This window comes from Brassica oleracea, chromosome C9, assembly GCF_000695525.1.
Source record: "Brassica oleracea var. oleracea cultivar TO1000 chromosome C9, BOL, whole genome shotgun sequence".
NCBI classification, from domain to species: domain Eukaryota; kingdom Viridiplantae; phylum Streptophyta; class Magnoliopsida; order Brassicales; family Brassicaceae; genus Brassica; species Brassica oleracea.
This window is the reverse complement of record NC_027756.1, coordinates 16,936,254-16,947,683: the sequence shown is the minus strand read 5'-3', so window position 1 is coordinate 16,947,683 and position 11,430 is coordinate 16,936,254. Positions and strand designations below refer to the sequence as shown.

Genomic DNA, 11,430 nt, shown 5'->3' with positions numbered 1-11,430 from the left:
GTGAGACAAGCTGTGGAGCAGAAGATCATTTTACCCTGCTATACTAAAAGTGAAGATCAGTTAGCTGATATCTTCACCAAGGCAGCAAACACTAAAGTTTGTGAGTTTATGCATCTAAAATTGGGACTCATAGACCTCTCATGCCACTGATATCTCCTTCATGAAGCGTTCTACTCTTTTTCCTTGACTTGGGTTTTCTCCCAAAGGGTTTTACCTAGTTGAGGTTTTAATGAGGGAATACTTCATGGTTTCCAAGCTTGACTTGTTCCATATGGTCAAGCTTGAGGGGGAGTGTTGACATGAAGCAGAAGTAAGCTGTCAGACTTGAGAAGTAAGCTGCCAGACTTGAGAATTAAGCTGGCAGACTTGAGAAATAAACTACCAGACTTGATAAGTAAACTGCCAGACTTATAAGGTTTTAAAATGTTTTATAAGTATTACTATATTGAAGAGAAGAAGAAGAGAGAAGAAGACCATTGAAGATATTTTAAAACAATGAATATTTTATTGTATTGTGTACTGAGGCAACTTGTCTTTAAATACTTGTATCTAGATCTACAATTAAATCAAGGAAACTATTCTCTGTTTCTCTCTCTTACATTTTGAAATCTACATCTCTCTCTTACTTTCCCTTTCTCTCATGTTCTTCATATTCTTCATTCTCCAAAAATAAACTCTCAATAATTCTCTAATTCTAACATCATGAACATACAAAAAATACTCACTGAGGCAGTCAAAACCAGTGGCAGAGCCAAACAAAAGTTTTACCAGGGACAATGTAAAATTTATCTTCAGTTTATAGGGAGCAGTATAAGAAAATTCACCATTATAATCATATAATTCTCAAATAAACAACTACAAAAAATGATTTCAGTATTTCATAGGGGGCAGCTGCCCCCTCTTACCCCGTACCTCCCTCCGCCACTGGTCAAAACCGCTAATAATTAGCATCAAGTTATAAAATCCATACTAGCAACCTATTATTCAGTTCTTATGCATACACCTAACCATTCAATACTAGCAACAATCGGGAACGGATGTAATTTATATTACCCCAAGTTCAAAACATAATTAACCTTTCTACTCTTTTTGACCTTGAAGGTCACTTACAGCCTGGAGCCAATGTACACGACCCAAAGCCAATTCTCGACATGTAGCCATCATCCACAGCATATGCCCATTCTCGGTATGTATCTATCCCTCTGACCCCTTGGTCCCTCATACGGCACGAAGCCAACGGTCTGAAGCCACACAACCCAAAGGTCCCTCACGATGCGAATCCATTCGGTTGACGCCAATCATACGGTCCGAAACTAAAATATAATCATATTATCTTTTACAGCCTGAAGCCAAAATATACTTTCTTTAATTAATTTTTGTCCCTTAATCCCATAGTTTGTTTAATCAGTTTTATTGACGTTTTCCACTTTTCATATCGGTTCATCTGTAGATTCATTTATATGTTTTCACATACACATTGACTTAACCAGGCCACCATCAGACATAATCTAACATGTCAAATTTTAAAAAACGCGAAGAAGTTCTTCAAACCTTGAAGAATTGCTTCAAAAAGGACGAATGAAACCAGGACGAGTTAGTCTGGTGATAAACGGCTTGCGGCTGCAAGTACGGTCCCGGGTTCGACTCGCACTGGCCACCAGGGAATTTACATGCGGACTTGCTCTGGCGCCCGAGACCGAAGACCGTTGCCTGGCCATGACTCACCCTCGGGTGTGCGTCCGCACCGCTAAAGGGTTCGGTCTCTAGTCTGGACTACCACGGTGGGGCCAGGACACTAGGTTATAAAAAAAAAAAAAAAAAAAAAAAAAAAAAAAAAAAAAATGACGAATAATTTCCATGAAATGGAATATTCATTTGCATACTCCAAAATGCAGTACTCGTTAAACTTACATTAGATAACATATACAAAATTATTTTCTCAAAAATAAATTATTTTCTCAAAAATAAATTATTTTTACATTCTGTATTAAATATTTATTTTTATACAACCAGACTACGAATAAATTTGATATTTTTTGTGGATAGCACGACACTGTATTTGAATAAGGGAAGCCTTGGAGATTTGACCGTGAAACTAACAAGCATTTAAAAGCCAAAATTAGTTCTTTCAAGCACAATAAAGACTCGTGTGCAGAGGATTCAGGGATCCATGTAAGAGATTTTCGTCCAACAAGCATATACCAATGGTATTACGGAATTGCTTAGAGTGGAAACTCCTTTGGATATTTTGAAATAAATATTTCCAGTTTTGCACAGACTACAGCCAAAGAAGAACATACGGTATGGGACTGGGACTTACTGATATTTGGGTTGATTTCGGGTAGGATTCGTTTTGTTTCAGGTATATAAGAAAACTGTATCCAAATAATATTTCGTAGAATTTCAGTACCGACTAGCTCAGTTTTGGGTCAGTTCGGATATACAATTTTAAATCCAAAATATTATATTATATTTTATTAATTTATTTTTGTTTTTCTAAAAAGGAAAATAAATAAAAATCTTATGGTATATTATGTGGGTAATTATAACAGTTGACATAGACTAGTGCTCTTGCCCATGTAACTTTGCCTTTTCAACTTGGCTTTGACTCACAAGAAATACAATTCTCTATGTTTTCCGATTTAATGGGTATCCGATTGATTCCGGATAAAAACCGAACCCGATATATGTGGATACATATATTAATATCCATTGGTTAAAATCATAAATACCAAAACTAAGTCGAACCGGTCCATTTCGGATCGGATCGTATTCTGTTCCGGTCAAAAGTCGTAGGCGGCATTCTTTTTGAAACCAACGATTATGAGATAGTTCGAAGGAAAGGAACAATATCTTGTTTAACCTAAAACATCCCTTAGAGAATGAAATTACTAATCCTTAACTTTCTCTTTAGTTCAATTCCCAGACTACAAAAAGTAGGTTCGAGGTTAAATACAGAGGAAATTGTTGCAAAGTATATCAACAAACAAAAAAAAAACAAAGGAAACCAAAATACCTAAAAGAAAGACGTCTAAGGAACAGAGTCATGTTCCGTTTTCAATTATCTCAAAACGTGTCAAATATGATCCACCTTAGGTCTTACCCTAATTTACATCTTCTACTCTACTCCTCCACCTAAGGACTGCCAAAAAAAAAAAACGTTTCTTAGAATCCAACAGAAATGGTGATCATGGCAAAAGTAAAAATCCATCTTTCCTGTAAAAAATTGTGATACAGAAGAGAACTAATTCAAAGCCTGAACAAAATGAAACAACAACTTGAGAAGGCTAAAAGGCAACTCGAGAGACGTTTAGGTTAGGTTCAAAGAAAAGAAGAAAGAGAGATGATTATAACCTGTCACATATTTTTAGGAAGATGGAGGAGGATAATCCTCATATATCCAGGTTGAATTATCTGAATTTAGCAATAACATTTCTTTTATCCATTCTATTCGAACAATTTGCTCCTCCAAGTCCATCACAGCAGCTTCTATAGACTCTGATTCCATGATATTCAACGCAAGATCTTCATCTCCTACTAACTTCTTTGTGGGTCTCAGCTTTTCTTCTTCTTCAACTGCTAACTTCTTTGTAGGTCTCTGCTTTTCTTCTTCTCTAGTTTCTTCAGCTCCTATATCCAAAAACCATCTAGGAATAAATTAACACCTCAAACATTTGGGAAAAAATCTCGTTGAATCGAACCTTCATTAGGAAGTTTCATTAGCTTAGCACACTGCCTCTTTTCACCAACCTTAGAGAAAGGCACAATCCATCCATCTTCAAGTGACCATTCCAATGAAGGAACCAAATCCTTAAACATAGCATCGTAGCTTTTTCCTTCGCCATACGGTTCAGGCACCAATTCGATCTACAAAAAGGTGCAAAAGTCAAGATCTCAAACAGCCTCTAAAAGCACATTTTGCAACAAAGTTCAAAACTTTCACATACCTTAACCGTTTCAACTTCTTCTCTCACTTCTAGAACCGTTCCAGACCAATAGCAATCGTCTTTCCACCAATCGACCAAGTCACCCACCTTCCAAAGACCATGAACAACAACAACTTCTTCTTCTTCTTCTTCTTCTCCACCACAACCTTCCTCATTTTCATGAGATTGACGTGGACGTATGGGTCGAACCATTAGGATATTCTCGTTCTCGGCTAGGCGTTTTTGGAATACTTTTGTTGTGTGTATTCCTGAGGCATTTTCGAAATGTTTTAACCATCTAAAAAAAACTTGAAAACCCAGAGGTTTGCAAAACCAACCTTCTTCTGTGAAATCAAGATACTCCAAATCGTAGAACAATGCTCTCCCTTTGTTGAATATCTTTGTAATCTGATAAAAGAAAAGAACATAATGATGAGTCTTCTTTCGACACGGATACGGACAAGAAAATGAGGAGTACCTTGCATCGGAACCATGCTCCACGAAACCCCAATTCGAAAGATCTTGCTTCGATGGTGCGACCGACTTCAAACGGTAGATCGATTTGAGACATTTCTGCTCAAATAGGTCCAATATTAACATACACGAAGCAAACACATACTACAAAGGAGGAGCCTCAGAAACTCGAAACTTGCAGCCACTAAGATTCGAGTGACGAAATCAGATATAAATGAAGAAGTATAGCGATTAGAGAAGAAGTCACCGTTGCATCTCTCTGGGACTTGCACGTACCTCCGATTTATCGTTTGGATTAAACCCTAATTGACTGCTACTCTCTCTCTCTCCCAAACTTTCAGAGACCTCACCGTCGGAGTCAAAAGGGTGATAAAACGCTGTAATACCCCCTCAACAAAATAAAATATAATTTAATTTTTAAACAAAAGAATTATTTATTATTTGATTTTTGGGCTAATTAGTTTTTTTAGATTAAAAGATCATATTACGTTAAACGAATTTATTAGTTTAACATGGTTTGATAGTCGTTTTCTGGAGTGGACTTTAATGGATGTAACAGTCAGATTTTCTCAATTCTGCTTCAATTATCCTCCTATCGGACTTGTCTTTGCGACGCTCTGTCACATCTCAAACAAAAGCTCAAGTTGCGATCTACTGTGAGTCTGTAATGAAAATTTTACATTAGCTAAGCTTTAATCTTGATAAAAAAAACAAAAAGAAGCTAAGCTTTAATCATGTCTGTCTTTAGGATTGTGATTAATCCTTATTTGTTTTAGATTTTTTAATAGCTTTCAGGGGGCTTTCTGAGACATCTATGCTTTGATTAGCTATTCAAATGCATTAGGATTTTATTTCTTCAAAACTGATTGTATCTCTTTATGTCATAAGCTAATGAAAATTCACATTCATATCAAAATAAAAAATTTAGAAGAATATTTTTTTCTGAACCTTCTGAAAATTTTATACATATGAAAATGAAACTAATGGAAAATATTTATGTACTAAACTATTAGTTTTATACGACAAGCTGTTTTTTCTTTAGTAACTGACGACAATCCTATCTATCAATTAAACTCTTTCGCCGGTTTTAGTAGTTCGTGAAGAAGACAATTTAGACAAAAGGAACATAGAAGCCGATAAAATGAAGAGTGATGCAGCAAAACAAGCGAGGTCCATACATGTCACCAATGGTGTCGTCTTGAACTTCTCCATCATCCCAACGTGAAGTATCATTACCACCGCATACCCTATTCTGGCCTTTACTTCACCAATCGATTGGTTGCTTTGGTTTGTTTTGCAACTCACAAACATGTTATAAAAAGCGTTTCCTAGAACTAGCATGGATGTGCCGAACAAGAACATATCTGCAGTTTTAGAGATTATAAACAAAGATGGTCAAGGTGCTTTGCACACCACTCAATGAGTCATCAGGATTAGAGCAATACCAATGGCTTCGATTAAAATATGAACTGTGTTACTCTTTACTCCATGCGACAATCCCTTAAGATAATGTGAATAACATTCTAGGACACGAGAGCAACCCTGTAAATCGCACGTAACATTAGATTTCAACTGATTCGTGTTATCGAATGATAAGATAGGTTATGTAAACTTCTATCCTAGTTTTTATTAAAACGAAATTTTGAAAACCTATTCATTTTGAACGGAAAATAAAAATTGCCCCTTCTAATAAATTGGACGGAAATTAATCCCTTTTTGTCAAACCGACAAAAGTTATTCTATTCATTTTGTGATGTTTTTAAATTCCACATATTTATAAATAGAAAGTAGTTGGGGCCAATATATCTGTACACCTTTGCGTGGATTTGAATAGTTAGAGATATATCTGAGAAATATAAGAAACTGAAAAGAATTTTTTTTTTTCATTTTACATGTTTTTTACTATAGTAGTCATTTTTAGCTGAACAGAAATGTGATATATTGGATCATATGCATAGCTACAGTGTAGTTCAACAAAATAGTTTCCACTGAAGAAATATTTTGATTGGATTCATGAATGTTTTATTACACGACATTATGTTAAAATTATATTTTGATGTAATAAAACTACCTCAAAGAAGCAGAGTACAGAACCTAATAAAGTTCCAGCAACGGCAAATAGGGTGTAGAATCTGCAGTCAAGTATCACCTGCATGCAATTAGACAATTAAAATGGTTTCACAAAATGTTTCTCTATAAAATGATGAAATATCCAAATAAATGATCCATGCAAAAAAAAAACTTTCTATATTAGGAGATAAGTAGATATACCCTTTCTATATTCCTCTGCAACTGCAGTTTCCATGCCCGTCTTTTGATGGCTTGCCTTAACTCCGTGATAAAAATATCAGTTACTTGTGATACAAGAAACACAGAATCCATCAATCCTCGTCTTACTTCAGTCTTATTTTTTATCACGATCTCTGAAGTAGGCACATAAGCTTTCACCTCCACCGAAGATTTTCTATCTTTATCTTTAATGTGCGGTTTCTGATTCTGATCCCCCAACGAGCATTTCAGGATTCTTGTGCGTGACAGGGAACACGACGGCGAAGAAGAAGATGATGGACGAAAGAGATCCGACGGTTTCGAATTACGACGCAAGAGTAATCTAGTGGTGGTCATTGCTCTATATTTACTCTAATTTCGAAGGTCTATCTACCACATATATATAACACCGACACAATTGTGCAATAAAGTGTAAAACCAGTATTGGTGTGTTTGCAAAGGAAAAGAGAAGATTCGTGGGATATTTCTAGTGTTCTTGTTTTGTTGCGACTCTTTTTTTCTTTTTTTTTTGAACTTTACAACTCTTTTTTTCTGGACCGTTGCTATGGTATGCGTGTCTTAATGCACAATTCTAAGCCGGACGTTAAGGCGGACTTTTTGTCCAGCTAGACGGTATAAAACACGTGTCAAAACTAGTGAACGCTTCAACTTTTTCTTCCTCTGTTTTGTTTGTATATTAAAACTTATATGTTTTTTCTCCATCGTCGAAAAGTTTATAAGAATCGTCTGAGCAAAAATTCCGCAGACCCCATTTCACACATGTGATTTTGAGAGTTATCCGAGCTCGACCGCTGAAGAATATATGGGAGGCATGCACGCTAGCCTTTGATAACTCGCCAGTATAATATGCGTACGAGTCGGTTGTTGTAGAATAGTTTGAATTGTGGGAGTTTTGGATGATCTTATTCAATAGCTTTGTGAAATCGGAATTCTGGCGTATTTAATGTCACAAATTCAAAGGTGGATCAAGTGATTATTGTATTGGAGTTAGAATTCGGCGTACTACTCAAAATCAGACAACATAGGCCATGTTCCTTAATGCCAGACTGAAAATGAACAGGGCCCTAGTAAAGGCAATGCTTTTAGTGAAATTCATAAAAACCTAAACCATCATGAATTGCAGTAACAATACATGATTTGGTTTTCTTTTTCATCAGTGCGAAAGAAGACAATTGCATCTGAACACAATGTCTCAGACCATCATATTCTTTCTTTGAGTTGTCCAAATAAATGTTTTGTTTATCATTAGAGTTTTAATAAATCAAAATGAAAAGGTGTGTGTTTAAGGTAGACAGAACATAACAGAGAGGAGCAAAAAGGAAGACTCATACTGCTCATTTTCATTCTTGACTATCATATAATATCCCAACCTCTATCACTCGAGCTTCTCCAGTTCTGACATCCTCTCAATGATCGCCTGCAACAAAGAGAGTTGATGGATAACTTTTCAGTTTACTGCCAACGATAAACGAGAAAAACTGCTCTGAGAAAAGAAGGAAAAAAAAAAAGGTTTTATGGGCGCACCCGCTTGCTTGTTTCTTGAAGCTCTCCAGCAAGAATGAATTCATCCAGTATTAAGTACACCTTACATGAAACAACAATTGTGAATTAGTAAAAATTAAAAAAACAAATAAAGAACTAATACAGAAACTTCGAAGCAACATAATTTATCCATCACTCATCAGTCTTTTGCCTTACCTTGATATGATAATGCCAAACAAGAATCATCACTAAATTAGTAAGTAAATTAATATCAACTAAAAACTCATGTGTAAATTTCAGAGCAACACCTTTATCCATTAAAAAAAAAGAAAAAGAAACAAGCTTTGATATGATAAAGCCAAACAATCATCACTAAGTTTTTCGAGAAAGCCACTCGTAAGATACAAGATGTCCAAGGAAGAGTTTGCTAATCATAAAACAATGACAATTAACTCTAATCATAGGTCGTCCACAGGGAAGTAGGAGACTGAAACAGTTTGAGAAGTAACATAAAAGGATAAACGAAAGAAAGAAAGAAAGAAAGAAAGAAAGAAAGAAAGATGTTTTGGGGGGGGGTACCTTGTGGAAGTTGAAAACCAAATCAAGCTCACAGACATTGCTGAAGAAATGGTCCAAAATCTCAACGAACAAGTGGATGCATTCAAGGTAAGCCAACTCATTGTCTGTTATGTCAACGCACAATGAGAAAAACAACCCTGCATATCTCCTGTATATAACCTTATGCGTTCTAAACTGCAACAAAACAAAGATTATACAAAGAGTAACATATATAAGCAAGCATGATTTAGAACCCTAATCTAGTTGACTTTTGTAACAAGAATCTTGAAGCTAAACCAAAATAGCACAGAATCTTTAACTCTAATCTCGTTGATAAGCAAGAACTAACAAACAAACCTCGACGAAATTGGTGAACTTTGAGTCGCGATTAACCACCAATCTATGAACCTGAGAGCAAATTAAGAAACAGATGAGAAGAAGCACAAAGAAGGGAGAAAGAATAGAGAATTGAATTATTGTACCTCGTATTCAACCTTGTGTTTCTCGGACTCCTCGAGAGGAACATAGTACTTTGCAAGACGAGTCTTGCCTTGTCTGTTCTGCAACAATATGAATCGGATCTGCAAAGACAAAATTGAGATATCAGATTATCGAATTCGAAGAATCTTAAAACCATTTATACCATTATTCCCGGAATCACACAACACAAGCAAACGCATCCAAGGTTCCGTAAGATCTTCGGCAGCCTTGCGGGTTGGTTCTCCCAGTTAATTAACACTTATTGGAATGGTCTCAATTTAATTATTATTTTTCAGGCCATTTTTCGAAAATGAAAAAAAAGCCCATTAAAGACATTACATTTACAAAGATGGTGTTCAACTCTCTAACTCATTAACGATTATTATACGTTGGACAATTTGAGCCCATTTGAACAATATGGTTTAAACAAAGCAACAACATATGTCTACAGCATCTAAAGGCATGGTTAAGAGCATCTCCGGGAGAGTTCACACAGTTTTCAAAAAAAAAAAATATATTAAAATAAACAAAAGAAGTGAACCTGTCTCTTAAAGGATCATTGCACTGAACCCGGATCATCACTGTAACGCGGGCCCCACGGCACGTGGCGGCCCGCGATTGGTCCGATTAATTAATTTTTTTTTTTAAAACAAAAATCAAACAGAAAAAAAAATAATAAAAAAATACTTTGTGAACCTCTTTTATGGGGTTCACTGATGCAGATGCTCTAACCTCTGTCTCTTAGCCGGGATTCTTAACTCATGATTTGACACTTTTTTTGTTTTTTGTACACTTTTCAGCTTAGAAACGGCTCATATATCTCTTATTTAAGAGACAGTTCTAAGTTTTTCTAAGTTAAAATCTAAGAAAAACTAAGAATCGTCTCTTAGCCGAATCTAAAAATCTCAGTTAAGAGACGTGTTAATCATGGTCTAAGACCTAACAACATTATTGGTTAGTATGTCAAAACAAGTATCTAATCAACTAGTATTACTATTTTAATATAATTTATTTATATAATTAAATTTAAATTTCTAAGAAGACTTAAATGATCAATAAGTGAAGAATAAATGGACACATGACAATAGAGGTGTTAATGAAGTTTTCATAAGTTCCCATTAGAAAATTTTACTATACACTCTATTTCCTTTTTTTTATAATAATTTATCTATTTTAAAAATGAGATATTCACCTATATATTTTTTATTGGAGATGTGTTCTAAAGCACCGCCGATCTAAAACAAGGGAGCACAACATGTTCTTTTTCAGCTTTGTCGATGATTCTTCATCGCAAACATCAGAAGGTTCAGAAATAACTCGTATCAAGTTCAACATCTTGTTATGATCTCCATTCTCTACAAAAGCAAGTTCATTTAAAACCCCTATCTCAAAGGCCCATGCAACAAACCGTGAATAATTTTTGTCATGGTGAAATAATAGATGTGCATTTGCCTTTTATCAAATCAGTTCTTCTAATTCAACCAAGTCTTCTTCTGCATTTGTGTATGCTTTTCTCTTCGTCTCTTTCTTGAACCTTGTTAACTCTAAACCGGTTAACAGTGAAGTGATGTTTTGCCAAAGCCAACGAAACCGTACAAAAAAAGAAGATAGCTTCACTGGGAAATATCAAAAATGCTTTGTTGAGATCTGTTTTTTACAAATCAATTTCAGTACTGGCTCGAGACATTCTATACAACCCAAATTTGAATTAAGATTTTGAAATTGAAGAATGATCATAGATCTTTCATATTATCCTTTAGATCAATGAAGAGTTCCTCTAATATTTGTTTATCCAATCTGAAATATATAAAAATATGGGAAAGCAAAATATAGTGGGCAAAGAAAAAGGACCGTGGGTCGTGGATTGTTTTGAATAATTGTTTTACATTTCAACTTTATAAGCATTATCTTTTTAACTGTTTTTTTTTGAATTTTTTAAACATTTATTATGTGGCAGCGTCACGTGACTTGCGCTTTATTATATAAAGGATTCACTAATAATAACTCAACATAGGCTAATATTTATGACTTACTATCCTAAATCATTCAAGTAATCAATGCTCAATGACAAACTAATAGATTAAATACATTTTGATTATATGATACGTTCACTTTAGTTCTTAACTCAATTCTTATTGCCCTTACACTACAAGAAAACATCGGTATTCTGACGGACATTCCGACGGAAAATGAAATCCTCAGAATTTCCCGAGGAATTTCC

General features: G+C 35.1%; 3 protein-coding genes across 9 annotated transcripts; all 3 read right to left on the bottom strand.

Annotated features, from left to right (window-relative positions):
• Positions 1 to 2,875: 2,875 nt before the first annotated feature.
• LOC106315755 lies at positions 2,876 to 4,766 on the bottom strand. 7 transcript variants are annotated; one of them, XM_013753579.1, is made up of 8 exons: positions 4,648 to 4,766; positions 4,405 to 4,499; positions 4,265 to 4,334; positions 3,948 to 4,195; positions 3,702 to 3,867; positions 3,600 to 3,630; positions 3,355 to 3,557; positions 2,876 to 3,142 (listed from the first exon to the last, which is right to left on the bottom strand). In XM_013753579.1, exons 2-7 carry the CDS (start codon positions 4,495 to 4,497, stop codon positions 3,368 to 3,370), a joined length of 798 nt encoding a protein of 265 aa, XP_013609033.1. In that variant the 5' UTR covers positions 4,498 to 4,499; positions 4,648 to 4,766; the 3' UTR covers positions 2,876 to 3,142; positions 3,355 to 3,367. The 7 variants fall into 7 exon arrangements, with proteins under 7 accessions (XP_013609033.1, XP_013609032.1, XP_013609027.1 ...); XM_013753578.1 differs by having other exon boundaries at positions 3,355 to 3,630; positions 3,954 to 4,195; XM_013753573.1 differs by having other exon boundaries at positions 3,355 to 3,630; positions 4,648 to 4,764.
• A 595-nt stretch (positions 4,767 to 5,361) lies between these two features.
• LOC106317017 lies at positions 5,362 to 7,031 on the bottom strand. The gene is made up of 4 exons (XM_013754877.1): positions 6,672 to 7,031; positions 6,472 to 6,549; positions 5,846 to 5,942; positions 5,362 to 5,764 (listed from the first exon to the last, which is right to left on the bottom strand). The coding sequence occupies exons 1-4, from the start codon at positions 7,023 to 7,025 to the stop codon at positions 5,469 to 5,471; spliced, it is 825 nt and encodes a 274-aa protein (XP_013610331.1). The 5' UTR covers positions 7,026 to 7,031; the 3' UTR covers positions 5,362 to 5,468.
• Positions 7,032 to 7,861: 830 nt separating this feature from the next.
• Positions 7,862 to 9,541, bottom strand: LOC106315864 (AP-2 complex subunit sigma-like). The gene is made up of 6 exons (XM_013753693.1): positions 9,373 to 9,541; positions 9,212 to 9,310; positions 9,087 to 9,137; positions 8,751 to 8,924; positions 8,214 to 8,273; positions 7,862 to 8,106 (listed from the first exon to the last, which is right to left on the bottom strand). The coding sequence occupies exons 1-6, from the start codon at positions 9,373 to 9,375 to the stop codon at positions 8,065 to 8,067; spliced, it is 429 nt and encodes a 142-aa protein (XP_013609147.1). The 5' UTR covers positions 9,376 to 9,541; the 3' UTR covers positions 7,862 to 8,064.
• Positions 9,542 to 11,430: the final 1,889 nt, after the last annotated feature.